The sequence below is a fragment of the Agelaius tricolor genome, unplaced genomic scaffold (assembly GCF_023055355.1).
Source record: "Agelaius tricolor isolate 1412-34295 unplaced genomic scaffold, bAgeTri1.0.p SCAF_16, whole genome shotgun sequence".
NCBI lineage: Eukaryota > Metazoa > Chordata > Aves > Passeriformes > Icteridae > Agelaius > Agelaius tricolor.
The window spans coordinates 9639937-9655523 of NW_027269276.1; the positions used below are offsets into that span (position 1 = coordinate 9639937).

Here is a 15587-nt window from a genome sequence, read left to right on the forward strand (position 1 = left end):
TGTCAATGTCAGCCAGGCAGTGACCTGCTGTAATGACAGGGGTGTCAGGGTTGGAACCAAGGCAGATTTATGGAAAATGATGCCATCCTGAATGCTGCATGTGAGGCTGAACTGGGGATCTTGACAGGTAAAAACAGTGTGAGCTAAAACACTGTGGTTGTGGAGTGTGGTTTGGACACATCATGTGTCATCACCCGTGCAATAAAAACTAAAGGCAAGCGACAGAATTAAAATTTTCAATACTGACAGAAAGGCTTTTGGTTGGATTTTCTTGATTTGTATGAGGTCTGTACAAACACCCTGTCTGGATCCCAGTATAAATCTGTATGTGCAGTGTTCCCTAATGCCCTTCCTAGTTCCAGATAAATGTATCACTAACTAAGTCCTCTTTTATTTGTATTTGCCTTTTCCATTTATTATTTGCACAACATGAGTTAGAATAATATGCTGTTTCTTCATAGCTGCTTTTTAAAACAAAATAGCAACCTGATTTAAAACATGCTTAGTATGGATGCCATCCCTGATTCATAGGTTTTAGAAATTTAATATTAATGTATGTGGGAAATAGTTAGTACAGTTCCACACATGTAATATGTTCCTTGACAGGCTAGATCCTTAAAATTAATCTTTTGGTTACCTCTCCCATTCTGGGATAGAAATGAGAAACAGTGATGGGCAGAAGGTATAGAGATGGAAAGTTAGAGAAAATCAGAGGAAGAAAGCAGATTCTGGAGTAAGCTTTGGGACATAACTGCAACTGAGTTACTGGGTTTTGTAGGTAACTTGTGTTCATGGCAACACCATTTTCTGAGAGGTTCTTTGAGGGTAACACAAAATACTGACACATACTTCATACTGCTTCATGTGACACATACTTCATACAGACATCTATGCAGCTTAGCATACTGGATAGAAACAATGGATATTTAAAAGTAACTCTTCATCCTACACAAATATAAACATCTAGGCAACTTCAAGCCCATGATTAATCCATGTGAATTGAGAGTACTCACATGCTTAAAACTCTTATTTAGTGGTTTTGATGTAAACTTTTTTCTTTATAAGAATGGACTGCCCCCCAGCAAATCTGGTCACCACCGTGTTGGTGTATTCATCTTGTCTCTGACGTTAATGCCACTTATATTTCTAAAAATACATCTTTTTGTCTTTCATGTTTTCATTATTTATTTTTTTCTAACATGGTTTAGTAATTAGGATCTAAGTTCATAGGTCTACAATACATAATGTAGTGCTTTGTATATTTTAATAGAGTTTCATTCCTGTAAGCTGCTGCTTGAGTTTGGGGGGGCTGAGTTTGAGGAAAAGTAATAAATAAAGTTGTTATTCTTTTAGGGACTATGTAAGTAAATTTCAGCAGCATTATATTTAGAGTCAAAACTAAATGAAAACTCTCATTCTGAGATTTTGGAAGCAGAAAAATGGGCGGGTGGGGAGGGGTATGACTTGGAAAAAGTTGTTCCTGAGTCTCTTTAGGCAGGAGGATTAAAATTCCTAAGAGTTTAACCTAGACTGGGGGACTTGCAAAGGAGGTATTTGACACCCCAATGGCAGCTCCTGAAAAAAGGAGCACAGACTGAAAGCAAACCCAGTACAAATACCAAAGTTGGGTCCAAGTGCTGCACAGAGACCACTGTGACTCCATGGATCTTTTTTCATTCCATGGTTTAGCAACCCAGTTGACAGGGGCAAAAGCTCCATCTTAGCAAAATAGTTTGGGTGTTTAATGGCTTGTTTTGTGCCTTAGAGGGTGGCTGAGGCTGGGGGAGTAAAGGAAACAATTAACTACAGACAGTTGATGGGTTTAGAGCAACCAGGGCCTTTCAGAGACCCAGAGCCCTCCTGCAGGTACGAGTTTGCAGTTTGGCAGCAGAGTAAACAGCAAAACCTGCCTTTGCAGAATTATTGCAAATCACTCCATTTCATTGCCTTTGCAATTAGATTTCATTGCTTCTCATTTCCCCAGCCTGCGTACACGTTGGTTTTTACGTGTCACTTGCATCACAGCAAAACAACTGTGCCAGTGATATGGGTGACGAGACTTAAGCAGAGCCCCAAGGTATGATGTGAGGCCAGGAGTGCCCCTCGAGCAGGTGAGGGCTGCCACTGGGGGCTGTGGCTGTGGCTGTGGCAGCCCCAGTGCCTGCAGATGTTCCGCGGCTGCGGCGCTGCGTGCGCAGCTTGGCTGCTCCAGCTTCAGGTGCCTGACAGGGCTGGCTGCCTAACAGGTACATCAGCTCATGTCCCAGCAAACACAGCTTGGTGTTTGAAGGAGTTCTGAAGTCCTGTAAATGGGTGTTCTGGTGTGACACGTTAAGACTGTGAGTCTTTATGTTCTGTGGGTTCACAAAGAGCAGCATAATGCAGACAAATACTTCTTGGCTTGGCTGTGGCTCCATTGCCTCTAGAGGTCTGGTGGGACACTCATAGTCCCATCTCAGCTGCTGCACCTGAACCTCAGAGGGTTGCAGGATACTAAAAATGCTCTGGGATTTCAAGGGACCGAGATTTTGTGTTCTTTTCCCAGGCAACAGTAAGCATTTTCTGTATGAGGCACTTGTTCAGTGGCAAGGAGTGTTTCAGGCCCCTGATGTTACTCCCCCTTAGCTGCAAATGATGGGAAGAAAACAGATCACAGAGGAGACAGGAGGGTTTTCTGTACCCAAAAGCCCAGATAATATTGGAATCTCCAGAGTCTCAAGCCTGAATCCTCCCTAGCAGGAGCAAGGAGCTGCAATAAGTGAAGGAGACTGTTCCTTTCTTTGTCTCAGGTGTGTGTCCACCCTGTCACAAACTGGAGAGTTGTGTTCTCCATAGATCACATTTCCTTACCCAAAACAATCTTAGCCACAAGTTGTAATATCAGTAAGGTTTTGTGTATTCTTTGGGAAGCTGGACTAAATACTGCACAGAGATGCTCCATATTCTTCAGCCTGGGAATATTGTGAATATGTGATTTTTTCAACTGACTTTTTGGGGCAGAAAATGATACTGAAAAAGAAATGGTAAATTAAGCCAGCCAAGTCTAGGAGACTGCAGTCTTCTGGAAATTTGCTTACCTTTTGGCTTTAAGTGTGCTGATAGGAGTATAAGGACTAGCAACACTTCTTTTTACTAAAAGCCTGGACAGTGGAATATGGAGCTTTGGGTGGAACAAATGAGCCTCAAGTATAAATTCAGTTGTGTGTGTTTGACCAAATGTCAACGCTCTAGGCTGGCTGGATCTAATTGAAAGTTTGATCAAGTTATCTGGCAAAAAAATCCTACCTCATGAATATAACATTCTTCCTTAAAACCAAACAAAATCAATGAAGTAGTAACATTCTAGTGTAAATATTGGGAGGTAAGAAAATATTCCTCAGTCTAAAGAGTTCTTATACCATGCACTCTGAGGAGATGAGATATAGAAGGTGGCAGGGTTTATCTGAACACTTTGGGGAGGAAGGTTATATGACTCTTCATGTCTCTATGGTTTTTAAGAAGAGAGTAGGACAGAAATACAATGTTTGAGAATTCCCAGTCCCTGAAATTTCTCACTTATTGGTGTTTTGACTGGTTATTTAATTTTTATTTGCTGTGTGTCTTCTAAACACATTTTATATGCACATTTCTTGCACACTTGTATATTTCAAGACTAAGATGTTTGTGGTAAGATGGTAAAGAAGGATAACCAAATTTTGTCATCAGAAACTGCTTTCATTAGGTGTTAGTGGGCCCACTCTGATTTGCTTTGGTGGATGTACATTGCAAACAATATTTTGATATCTGAGAAATAATTCAGATGAAGAGAAGCAACCCTTCACTCTGCTTAAAGGGAAATAAAGTAAATGTTAAATGCCTCAGAGCTGGCAATATTTGTTTAAAAATAAACAAGCTCTCCCCACCCATACACAAATAAAAAGTAATTTTGTGAGCCATGAAACTTAAGAAGTTTATTTTTCTCTGGCTTGCTTTTGTGTGGATTTCCCAGTGTCTGATGTTTTGATTCAGCCTGCATTGCAAGCTGTCTCTCAGCATATGGACTGCTTGTCTGCCCATCTTCTGTTGGACAGCCTATTTATCACAAAACATGGGGAAACTTAATATCTCTCTGGCCTTTCTCCTTTTGTCTGGTTTGGCAAAATTGTCTGACGTGTCCCTGAGTTATTGCAGGTAAGAGTCAGACTGAAAACAGTGTGATCACATCCTTTCCTCTCCTTAGGGAAGAGTCTGGGAAAAACAGAATCCTAGTGGTAGCACCATTGCTTCATTCACAGTAGCAGGGAAACACTTCATTGGAGAAAAGAGAGCATTTCTGCAGCAGCCTGGCTTTGGGGTGTACTCACTGGGAGGATTGCAGTTTGGTAACCTGAAATGCAGCTCTGACAGAGCTGGAAGTGTGCATTATTAGGAATTCCTCTCATTTTAGCAGTGGACCACAAGAACAGTCCCACAGTCCCCGTTCATAAAAGTGAGGCTGGAGGAGATGCAAGTGATTCATGTGGCCAAGGTCATCCCAGGGGCCAGGGACAGGGAGAGGACTTGTTTTTGTATCCCCAAGTCTCCTCCCCTGCCAATCTTCCATCCAGCAGCCCCAGCAGTGCAGAGAGGACTTGAATCACATGAACAGATCAGTTATCTCCAAAGTCATGCATATAGATACCAGTCACGCAGAACTAAGCTCTGGCCCCATTTTCATAGTGGAGATTAAAGCAGCTCTGCAGAAAGTGTATTTCAACTTTCTGTCTTAAAAATATGCTGCTAATTAGGGATGTAAAGGGGCTGAACTCAGCTGCAAGACTGCTGATCTTTCCTAGTGAGACATTGCTGCCAGCATTGTTTGGACTCCAACTAACCCTTCATTGTCTTCTATCTCGTTGAGGTCCTGAGCATGCACAGGGAAAAAAAAAGGAGGATTGATGTCTTTATATTGTCATTTCTGGCTGTCTGCAGGATACCCTTCAGCCATTTTCAGCAGTGTTCAAAAGTATGCTCTGCTGGTTTTAATCTTGTTTTGCTTTTTGTTTTTGCTGGTGGCACTCTTCCATGCCCAGAGACTTTTTTAATTTTTACTTTTGTAGCTGTGCAATTCCATCTTATTAAGTTGGATTCTGCTTCCAGTCTCACCCTTCACAGGGTTATCTTTTTTAATGGGTGAAAAAGTGCATATGCCAGCATTCCACACCAGGAGTTCAGGTATGTGATGTACATTGGGGAGTAGTGCTCTGCTTCAAATATAAGTCTTGATACATGAGAGAAAAAGTCAGCAGTCTCCAATCAGCTTCAGTTGGATTGCTCTTCAATTTAAGCACTATGGAATTTGAGTCACAGTTTTTAGCTTGAAGCAGGTTGGATTTTTTTTTTAATTTTTTTTTTTTTACATTTTAGGATCCTCTGGGAAAAAAAAATTAATATTTTACATCTTACAGAACAGTATTTTAAATAATGGTTTAGAAAAGATACTGCTATACTGCTGACTCCCAGTAGCATTAGCTATTAAAAAGCATAATAAATCCATTGGAATAAAAATGTTGTAGTAAAGCAAAATATCCTATTTTAATAATGGATTTTGAAGACTATTGCTTTTATCCATCTAGAGTTCTGCTAATAAGCTAACTGCAAAAGATCAAGCTGCTTGCATGTGTTGGGCAATAATAAGCAATTTGAACCACTTTCCAGCAAATAGCATAGGCCTGTGCTCCACTGCTGTGCAGCAGCTCCAGGGATTTCAGTGGAGATGTGGATCTCAGCAATGGCTCTGTGTGCTTTTGCCAATCAAAGGCATTTACACTATCTCAAAACAATCAGTGATTACTGCTCTGCAGTTTTAATTCCCTCTTTTTGCAAAATAAAAGGAAATCTTGTGGGTTTTGGTGCCCACATAAGCATCCCTGCATGCTGATGGAAAGTTTTCATTTCTGTAAATGGGGACCTGATAGGTGTTTTGCATAATACCTTTTTTTGTGTGTGTGTAAAATTCTGCTGGAAAGCAATAGGACAGGGTCTGGTGGAAAGCCTCCCTGACAGCCTGGAATTCCTGCGTTCTGAGCCTCAGCACGGAGGTTTTGTGATGCCATGGAACAGGACGCCTGCTGCCCCTGCAGCGGGAGGGAGATGCCCTGGGCTGCCCGTCCTGCCCTGGGGGGCAGCGCTGCCCCTTCCCGGCCCTGCAGGGACATCGGCCAGCCCGGCAGAGACAGCGCTTTGTGCCGCTCTCCCCCGTGCGTGTCACAGACGCGGTTCCCATTTTGCAGGAGTGTGGAGCTCTGCAGAGCCCAGCACCCGGGAGGGGGTGCAGCTTCCTCTGCCTCTGCACCAGCGCTCCCAGCGAGCTCCCCAGCCTGTCAGGAATATGGCACGGGCATATTCCCTTCTCCCACGGGCACGCACGGGGATGATTTGTGCTTGTGCTGCTGCTGTCCTTGTCGCTGGGCTCGGCTCTGCAGTGCCAGCCCAGCCCAGCCCAGCCAGCCTCGCTCCCCAGGGTCCCCAAGCTCACGGAAGGGAGGCAGCACTGCGGTGCCAGGGCTCCAAAGCCGCCCTGACAGCCAGCGGGGACACTCCCTGAGAAGTCAGAGATTGCTCGGCACCACCGAGAGCAAAATCCCCGGGCTGCACACCCATCCTAGCCAGTAAAGCACAGCGTAAGGATCTGACAGATTTCTTGCCTCCACGTTGGTAGTCACTAGCAACACGGCTTGATAAAGCCCCGCTCTGGTTGGAGAGGAGCGAGCTGAATTTTCTCTTCGGTGTTCTTGACCCCAGAAGCCTGGCGTTTGTTTACTGGAAAAAACCTCGCAGTTACATCTTTAAAGCTCTGCTGCTTGGTTGGCAAACAAACGCTGGGCAGTGCAGCTCTGCTGAGGTTGTGCAAAAAGAAAGCAATTGTTATTCATTAAGCAGATGACAGCAACGGGAGCTAAGGGGATAAAACTCGAAATCTGAAACCACCTGCTTTAATTTTAGCCATAAATGAAGCGGCTGCCCATGGTGCTGCTGATGCACATGTCAGATTTGCACGCCATGCGCTGCTCCCACTGATTTCTGTGGCAGCGAGCTCCAGCCCGCTCTGCTTCAGGCGGGGATGGAGCCCGTGTTTGATTGCAGGGTATAGCGGGTACTTGAGAATCTGTTTGTTTCCTTCCAGGAGCAAAACACAGTGGCAGTCTGGCTCTCTGATAGACAGATGCTTTAGTCATTAGTGAGGTTTCTGTGACTACAACACTGTGTTCTAGTATGGGTGCTCTTTCCTCTTTTGTTCCTGGTTCAAGGCAGCGATGCTTTTTTCACTCTTGTGCTCATGCGCTCACTCTCTTCCTCTCCCTCCCTCCCTGTCTCTGTCTTTGATCTTGCTGATATGGGGGAAAATATCGGATCCAAATCTGCAGCATATTTAACCAAAACATCCTGTAGAATGGGAATAAATTGTGACTGAGTGCAGCAGCAGGAGATTGCAGTATGGTTGCTTGTACTGCTTGCTTTCTGCTACACCAAAACAACAGCGATTGTCATGGAGTGCCGGGGTTGTTCTGCAGCTAAATAAGCACGAAGGGACTCCACATTCACAGAGGGCTAAGGTGGCTTTACTGGGAATAGGGAGACTGGGCAAAGCTCTCCTCTCACAGTCTCTAATGCAGGGATTTGTGTGAAAGAGGTAAAACGAGAAGAGATCTTTCCTAATGGCAGAGAGGGTCTCATCCTTCAGTAAATTCCCTGGAGTTTCTGCCACAGAGTTCAATGGCCCTAAGATAACACTGTCACTTTATATCCAACCTTGTTACAGTACTAGCAACATAAGCCCCAGAGCTGGGGAGCTCACAGCAATATCAGTGAAGGCAGGAAAAGTCTTGACCTCAGCTGCAGAGTGAAATGTTAGAGTGGGAGCATTAATAGTCTCTCCTTGCGCTGTTTGGTGCAGATTTATACAGCATGTGTTTGTATGTGTATGCCAACTCCCAAAAGCTATGAAAAGCTTTTTTATGGTTTCCTGTGATGATACATAGTCAGAAAGGATACTTGGATGAATAAAGAAATATGCCACAAAACGAGGAGCAGGTGAGCTGCGTGACAGATGTGTGTTCTGCCCTTTGTTGGTGGTGCTGCTCCTTAGCTAACAGTATTAAGTGCTGGGAATGAGACAGAAGGCTTAACTCCACTTGGGACTCTGCTGAGGAGATCCTCATTGCTTTGGAGCACAGCACATTGTGTGATCTAAGAGCCCCAATCCCTTCTGATCAGCAGTCCCTACTAAGCATGTCTTCATTCCCCCCCTTGACCAATCATTTACAGCTGTTTACTTTATTTCATGACTGATTCTGAGGGGGCTGAGGCAGTGACTGGGCTGTGCTGCTCTGTAATGCAGCCCAGAGCTGGCGCCGTGTTTCAAGTGGCCAAATGAGATTTGCACTCCAGTCCCAGCAGACACTGTTTGTCTCAGTCAAAGGAGTTCACATTTTCCTGGGCTCTGGTATCTGGACATCTCCCTTGTCGCAATAAAGAGGAGGATGGCTGTGGCACCCAGACAGTCGAGGTGTGTTACCTCTCCCTACCCTTGGTAAAGTGCCAGCACAGCCTTTTTGCTCTGACATGTGGATGCTTCTATCTTGAAGGAGGCGTAAAATGTTTTGCAGACGTGCAGCATCTCCCTGACTTGCTCTCAGTTTGGAAAGGGAGTTGCAGTGGTTTTGACCTGCAGTCTTTTTATCACTCTTATAATAAGTCTAATACCTATATTTAAATGATGAATTGTGAGCAAATAGCAACCTATCTTTAAAAAACAAATAGTTAATGTCAGAAAATGATGAGCTCTAAAGTAGTATCTTTGTCAGCCTTTCCTCTCGGTAGTCCTGATGATAAAGAGGACACCAAAAATCCTCTCATGTTGTTTCAGTTCCTCCTTTCACACAGCTGAGCTAAAAGGGAATGCACATGTTCATCGTCCACCAGTGTGTATTTTCCTTCTATGTGCATTTAAATAATACATTCTCCTTTTATTTATCAAATCATTAGCTTTGTTAAGTACAAGAAGGAAGTAACTGCCATGCCCACAGGACATGTGACACCTGTGACAATCCCGGATTGTCTCCTGCAGACTGTGCTGGGAGGTGGGTGCATGGTGACACGTGGCCCCAGCGGGTGGCACCCAGTGTGCCAGAGCCCCACCATGCACAGCCCTGAGGGAATGCTTTGGAAGTGCTCTCCAGATTCTGGTGCAGCTTCAGAGAATGTTCCAGTTGGACTGAAAAGATAGGCATCCATTTCTTCTACAGAGAAGGGTCTTGTGATGTTACAGTTCCACATGTGGCTCTCGTTTCTCCATCCCCAAGGGGTGTCCTTGCAGAAAGACCAAAAGGGTTTGAATTCTTCCCAAAGCTCATGCTCCTTTGAAAGCTACGGAGCCAAGCAGATGCTTTACCGTGAAAGAGGACATCCTTTGAAAACAATCTGGTGCTTATTAATCAATAAGAATTCAGTGTTAGGGGTCCTTCAGCAAGAAAAGAGAAGGAAAGCACATGTGGGTCTGGCCTCCTGAGTGAAAACATGCAGGTTGCATCCCTGTGCTCTGCTGAGGAGCAGATTTTGTATAGCACTGTTATGTCAGCACTTTGCTCTCAGTTGCAGTGACATTTGGCAGGATGCTGATGTTGAGACTGAGTTGCCTTAGACCAGGCCCAGGCCATTCACCTGCTCACTGGTGCTGCCCTGTAGATATCTAGATTCATCAGGCTCTCTCTTAGCCAGAGAGTTCTCTGGACACTTAATTTCACACACCCACATATGTTCAGAAGTGCCATTTCTGGGAAGGCAGGCTCTTGGATGTTATTTAAAGCTTTGCTGTGTTTCTGGTTTATGTGGGTAGGCACCTGGACTCTCTTATTTTTGTTGCAGACAACTACAAAATTAGGCATAGACAAGATTAATTCCTGGGCCTCATCTCCTGCCTCACAGCCAGTGCTCTCACTCAGACATTGGGAGAAGGGGTCTGGACACTGCTCAGCCTGAAGGGTTTGTTCCAGTACCAGCTCTGTCTCAGGAGAACACCCTCAGCATCCCTCCTTTCACTGCTCTGCAGCTCTGTCCTGAGAAATACAAGGCCAGGATTAAAATGTGAAAGAAGAGAGAGGGTAGAGAGGGGAGTGGTAACAAATCCAGTTATCAGGGTGTTGCAGGGGAAGGAGAGTCCCTGGCCCTCCTCCCTGGTGTGCATTACACATTTTACACTGTGTACCACCATCACCACAGGAAGCACCACTGGGAGATTGTCCTGTTTTCCAGCTGCAGAGTCCCAGAGTCCCATCTGTTCCCCATTTGTTGCAGGGGTTATTGAGGTGGCCGTGTGAGACAGGCAGGATTACCCTCTGGGCTTTGATGCCTTTGATGAGGCAGGATCTGAAGTTAACACTTAAATTAAGCAGAGTTGATTTTATTGCCTTTGTATTATAATGCCCATGAAATCATTAAAACTTTGTGTGTGCTCCTTGGTCTTCTGCTGTCTGCCTGCAGTATTTCAGTCATATGCTGACTTTGCCTGAAAAACCAGCAGCTGTCTTCCCTTCCCTTCCCTTCCCAACACACAGTGGGACCTCCCAGGGCTGCAGGATACTTCTGCTAGCACCTCCATGGCTTGGTGGGATGCTTGGATGAGGGACATCACTTCTGGGAATAATCTTTTCTCCACTGCTTTCTGTCTTACAGATTGATGAACTTCCTGAAGGAGCTGTCAAGCCTCCAGCAAATAAATACCCCATCTTCTTTTTTGGGACTCATGAAACGTAAGTGAATGACCTGTTCCTTTGGAAATGCCTTTTTGCAGCACAGCTAACACCATTTCCTCTGATTTCATTGGAACAAATCCTGACTGAAGCCATTGGGAGCCTAGAGAAAGGTCCTGCCAGCCCAACTCATTGGTATTAACAAATGGGAGTGAAAGCTGAGAGTAGTTGGGAATGCTGCTGCCTTATGGTCTGCCATGAGCTAAACATAAAATCCTGTGTATCCTGTAAAGAAATGTGTGGGCATGAATTCATTAAAGGGTCTGGAAAAGCCATGAACTCAGAGGCAGGGGCAAACATTTTTACTTGGATGTCCATGATAGCAGAGATCAGGCTCTTGTGTTTGGACATGGTTGAGCTCATGTCCTGTGTGAGAGCTCACTTGGTGGTTTGTGATATGAAAGGAAGCAGACCCCAGAGCCTCAGCAGAGCTTCAGAACATGTGCATTCCTGGGAGATCTGTGCTGGGATACTGTAGGATGGAGCTCACAGAAGTGATAGAAGAACTGAGCTGGCTGAGCTGATAGGGAAAGAAAGGAGTCAGAGCACAAGAGGTAAGTTAGGTCTCATCATAATTGCTACAAGGTACAGAGTTTCAATATGATAATGTACATGTCTCTAGTTTAAACTATGTCTGAGATAGCTAAAAAACAAGTCACATTCCATTTTGCAAAATATTTTAATTTTAAAACTTTTCCTTCCCTATTTGCAGGTATCATGTTCTCTAGAATTCCTTTAAAACTGGAAAAATTAAATTCTGATGATACTTTAAATTCAATGTTAGAGGCTTGAAGCTTTATTAAAAATTTATTGTTTATTTTTGAATTTTAATGTTATTCCAGAATATTATAAGCTCCATAGTTCACCCATCACATTTTATTAAAAAAAATCTTTAAAGGCAGTTTCTGCTTTATAAAGTTCATAATAGCCTCTCTTTAGTTAAAATAGTTCTTCAATGTTTTCTAGTTTCATTGCTAGAATGAAACAACCTGATGTTTTGATATATTGTGGTCTACTAGTACTGTCACAAAATAATCTGAAAATAATAAAGTTTAAATAAACTGACAATGCTTTCAAATCAGAAACCAAAATGTAATTATTTTTTGAATGGAAACATCATTTTTGAGAAACATTTAAGAAAAAAAACTGACCACTTTTATTCCAAAATGAGTGAATCTCAAACTGATAATCTTTTTTGATTTGGATTTTGTGAGCTCATTATCTTACTGTAGCATCTGAAACAGAAAAACAGTTTGTAGTTCCTGCCTTATAAATGTAAAAGCCTATTAAAAATGAACTGTAGATTGCAGCTCCTTAGTTTTATAGCAGAGCAATAGAAACTTACACTCTCCCAGTGGCAATGAATGTATTTCAAGCAAAGATGTAGACAGCTTTTCAGTGTTTACATAAAAGGCTGTAGAAACATTTCCATACATTACTCTTGAGCTAAGTTAAGGTAGCTCATACTAAGTTTCATACAGTTTTCCTTTGTTATTTGTGTTAGAACTGTTTGTTTATATTTTTGACAACAAGGAGATATCTCCTGGTATTAGCAAAGGCATAGATAACATAATTTATTCAGTGTAGCATTTAATATTAACATGACATCTGTTAGTCTGGAAATCACTGTTTGTTTTTCAGGTAGAAGTGCATTCTTGGCTTTGTAATTATATAATTAAGATATTTCTCAATATCCAACTGAGTGTGGATCCCATGCTGTCTCAGGTGGAGTTAGAAGGAAGCTCTTTCCTCAGGGATTTGTCATCTGATGACTTTTTAGCAACCATTTGGCTCTGCACTGGCAAACTGCTTGGCCAGTGGGATGATTTAAGTGAATGGAGCTTTGCACATTTATAAATGCTGGGCATAAATCAGGCATTAATCTGAAATAATGATTGCAGAAAGGAAGAAATATTATCCTGTGATTAAGATATTAGACTGAGACTGAAGAGAGCTGGTTTTCCTCTGTACTCTGCTGTCATTTTGAGTTTGACCTTGGGCAAATCTTTGTGCCTCAGAGTCCCATCTGCAGAAAAGGGCAAACTCCCAATGTCATGGTGAGGTTACAACAATAAAAGTGTTTAATCCACATTCCCATAGTAATGGAGACCAGAGAGTTAACATGAATTGCAAAGATCATCAGGAAAGTAGGACAGTGGTTATGGTGAAGGACACTGGGACTTGCTCAGCTCTGGTCATTGATGACACAGAATCTTCACATGTGGGAATGAAGGGGTCTTTTTACCTTCATTGTTTTAATTTGACTTGTGATTACAATCTCAATGTCACCATGCAGAATACAGTAGATATATATATATATAGATATATAGATACATAGATATAGCAACAAAAAGAAAGTTATGCTTTCTTCATTTTAAGAGTTAAGAAGAAGTTAGAGTTTTGCTGTAATATGTATAGAAAAAGCAGGACAAATCATCATTCTTCTTTTTTTTTATAATTATTTTTCCCTGCATTGTGGTACTTGTGCCTGAAATTAGTTGGCCCAGTGTGCGGCTGACTTAGGCAGCAGCAGAGCACAAAATCCCTCCTTTGCTGTGCTGTCTAAAAAACTATTTGGCCACAAGCACCCTGTGTGTCTCATTGTTTCCTTGTATTACTCATCTGCCTATATTCATCCATTGTTTTGTGTTCTTATATGAAATTATTAGATTTTTGGGAAAGAGCATTTTTATTGTGTTTGTGCAGAATTTAGTATGTGGGAGGCTAATTCCAAGAAAGCAGCTCCCAGGCTTACTGGCAGTATAGATGATAATAAATGCCACTGCTTTTTCTATCCCATAGTAAAAGGGACAAATTTTGGCTCATGGCACTCCTACATGCTTAACTTTTCATGTGGCATTTTTGAGGCCTTTCTGGATTTGTAACTCTAGGATTGGAAGTTTGGTCCCTTGCTATCGCAAGCAATGACATCATAAACTGTTTTATAAACTTTCATCAACTCTTCAAGTGCCAGTTCCCAGCAGTAGTTAATAAAATAGAGATGTTTCAGTTGTTTCTAGAGATACCCAGCATGATTTTACTACATCAAACATCAGGATGGTGAGCCAATCCATTAAATCAGACTCACAGCAGTAACTCAAAGCCAGCGTGACCAAAAAAAAAAAAAAAAACAACTAGAAAAGAAATGCTTGAATGAGCAGAAGAATAGGGAAAGCATTTGCACTGTTAATGTCATGATTTTTTTGAAGAGGAGAGTGGTAAGTCCTTTTTTGACTGTTCCCTCTGTTAAATGCAGTGCGTTCCTGGGGCCCAAAGACCTTTTCCCATATAAAGAATACAAAGATAAGTTTGGGAAATCGAACAAGCGAAAAGGATTTAATGAAGGCCTGTGGGAAATAGAAAACAACCCTGGAGTAAAGTTTACTGGATATCAGGTAAATGACTTCCACACCTATTGCTCCTATCTTTCTTGTTTTCTTCTTTTACTGCTTGTCAAAGTGAGCATTTTAAGAGTGACATGTAAGGTTCTGGTTTTGATGGAGCAAGGAAGTTTCACAGTTCTGGTAATTGTGTAATGTAAAGACAGCTGTGGTCTCACACTCTGTGACAAATGGAACTTTAATCATACTGCAGAGCCTTTTGCTTTCTGTGACATTCTGGGGTGGTGAAGTGGAAAATTCTGCAACACATTTAGTTAAATTAAAAATGGATGGTTTTATTTACTCCTGTACAAACATGAGTAATTTCTGACCTCTTCTTTCTGTTGTTTATTTTTATATCAGGCTCCATGTATTTTACACAGACCTTAAGGTCACTGCACTTTTGATTTCCACATTTGGCAGTGCCAAAGCTAAGAGGAGTGAGGAGGTGGAGGGTTAAACTGCTGTAGGAGACAGTTGCTGCTGTACAACAGCTCTCCCTGTTGGGTGTCCAGAGCAGAAAGTCAGTGAAGCTGCAGGGGGAGAAGAGTAGTTGGTGGGCTGTATAAAACAAAGGACTTTTCTCATTAAAAAAATGTGGTCCTTTGAAGGCAGGAATCACCTCCAAAAGCAGGCAAACACCTATTACATTATTATCACAAAACACTACAAGCCAGAGATACAGACCACCTGCAGAAAAGCTGCTGCCTCTCTCAGTTCCTGTTTCATATTTTCAGCCCTACACATGTTTTGCATACACTTGGGGATTTAAAAAAAATCCAGTGAATAGTCTGTGGGAGATGGGCTGTCAAAGAATGCTCAGCCTGCTGGTCAGGGCTTGGTCTTCCAAAACACAGAGATCTTGCCCTTTGAGGGGAGTGTAACAGCCATCTTCTCCCACCAAAAAGTCTCTGCTATTGCAGCCAAAGTCTGAAAGTTTCAGTAGTTTTTCCCAGAGCAGAACATGCCAGGTCTCTGCACTGAGCAGCCCTCAGTTCTCCTCCAGCAAACATGTTTTTGTTACTGGATCTTCTGATCCCAGAATCTGCATCTGGTAACTGAGTTCAAGTGGTGACTGAGAAAATTGCCTTTGCAGCCCTTTTTCCTGATAATTGCAAAAATAACCTGAGTTCTTCCTGACTATAGCAATTAAAGTGTAAGCTGTCCATTTCCACTGTTTCTATCTTCAATGCAAAAATCAAGTAAATAGGAATTAATGATATTTTTATTGTTGATGTTGTTATTGTTGTTGTTATTTTAAAGGCAATTCAGCAACAGAGCTCATCAGAAACTGAAGGAGAAGGAGGAAATACAGCAGATGCCAGCAGTGAGGAGGAAGGTGATCGGGTAGAAGAGGATGGAAAAGGAAAAAGAAAGAATGAAAAAGCCGGCTCAAAACGGAAAAAATCCTACACTTCAAAGGTTATCTTCTGACTTT

The 15587-nt window shown here is 42.5% G+C and overlaps 1 protein-coding gene across 1 annotated transcript in view; it reads left to right on the forward strand.

The window, feature by feature from the left end:
• Nucleotides 1-15587, forward strand: part of HDGFL3 (HDGF like 3) — a 37193-nt gene that overhangs the window by 11768 nt on the left and 9838 nt on the right. Inside the window, exons 2-4 of the mRNA XM_071441406.1 lie at nt 10693-10769; nt 14026-14164; nt 15413-15571. Coding sequence (XP_071297507.1) covers nt 10693-10769; nt 14026-14164; nt 15413-15571 — 375 coding nt within the window. The remainder of the gene's footprint in view (nt 1-10692; nt 10770-14025; nt 14165-15412; nt 15572-15587) is intronic.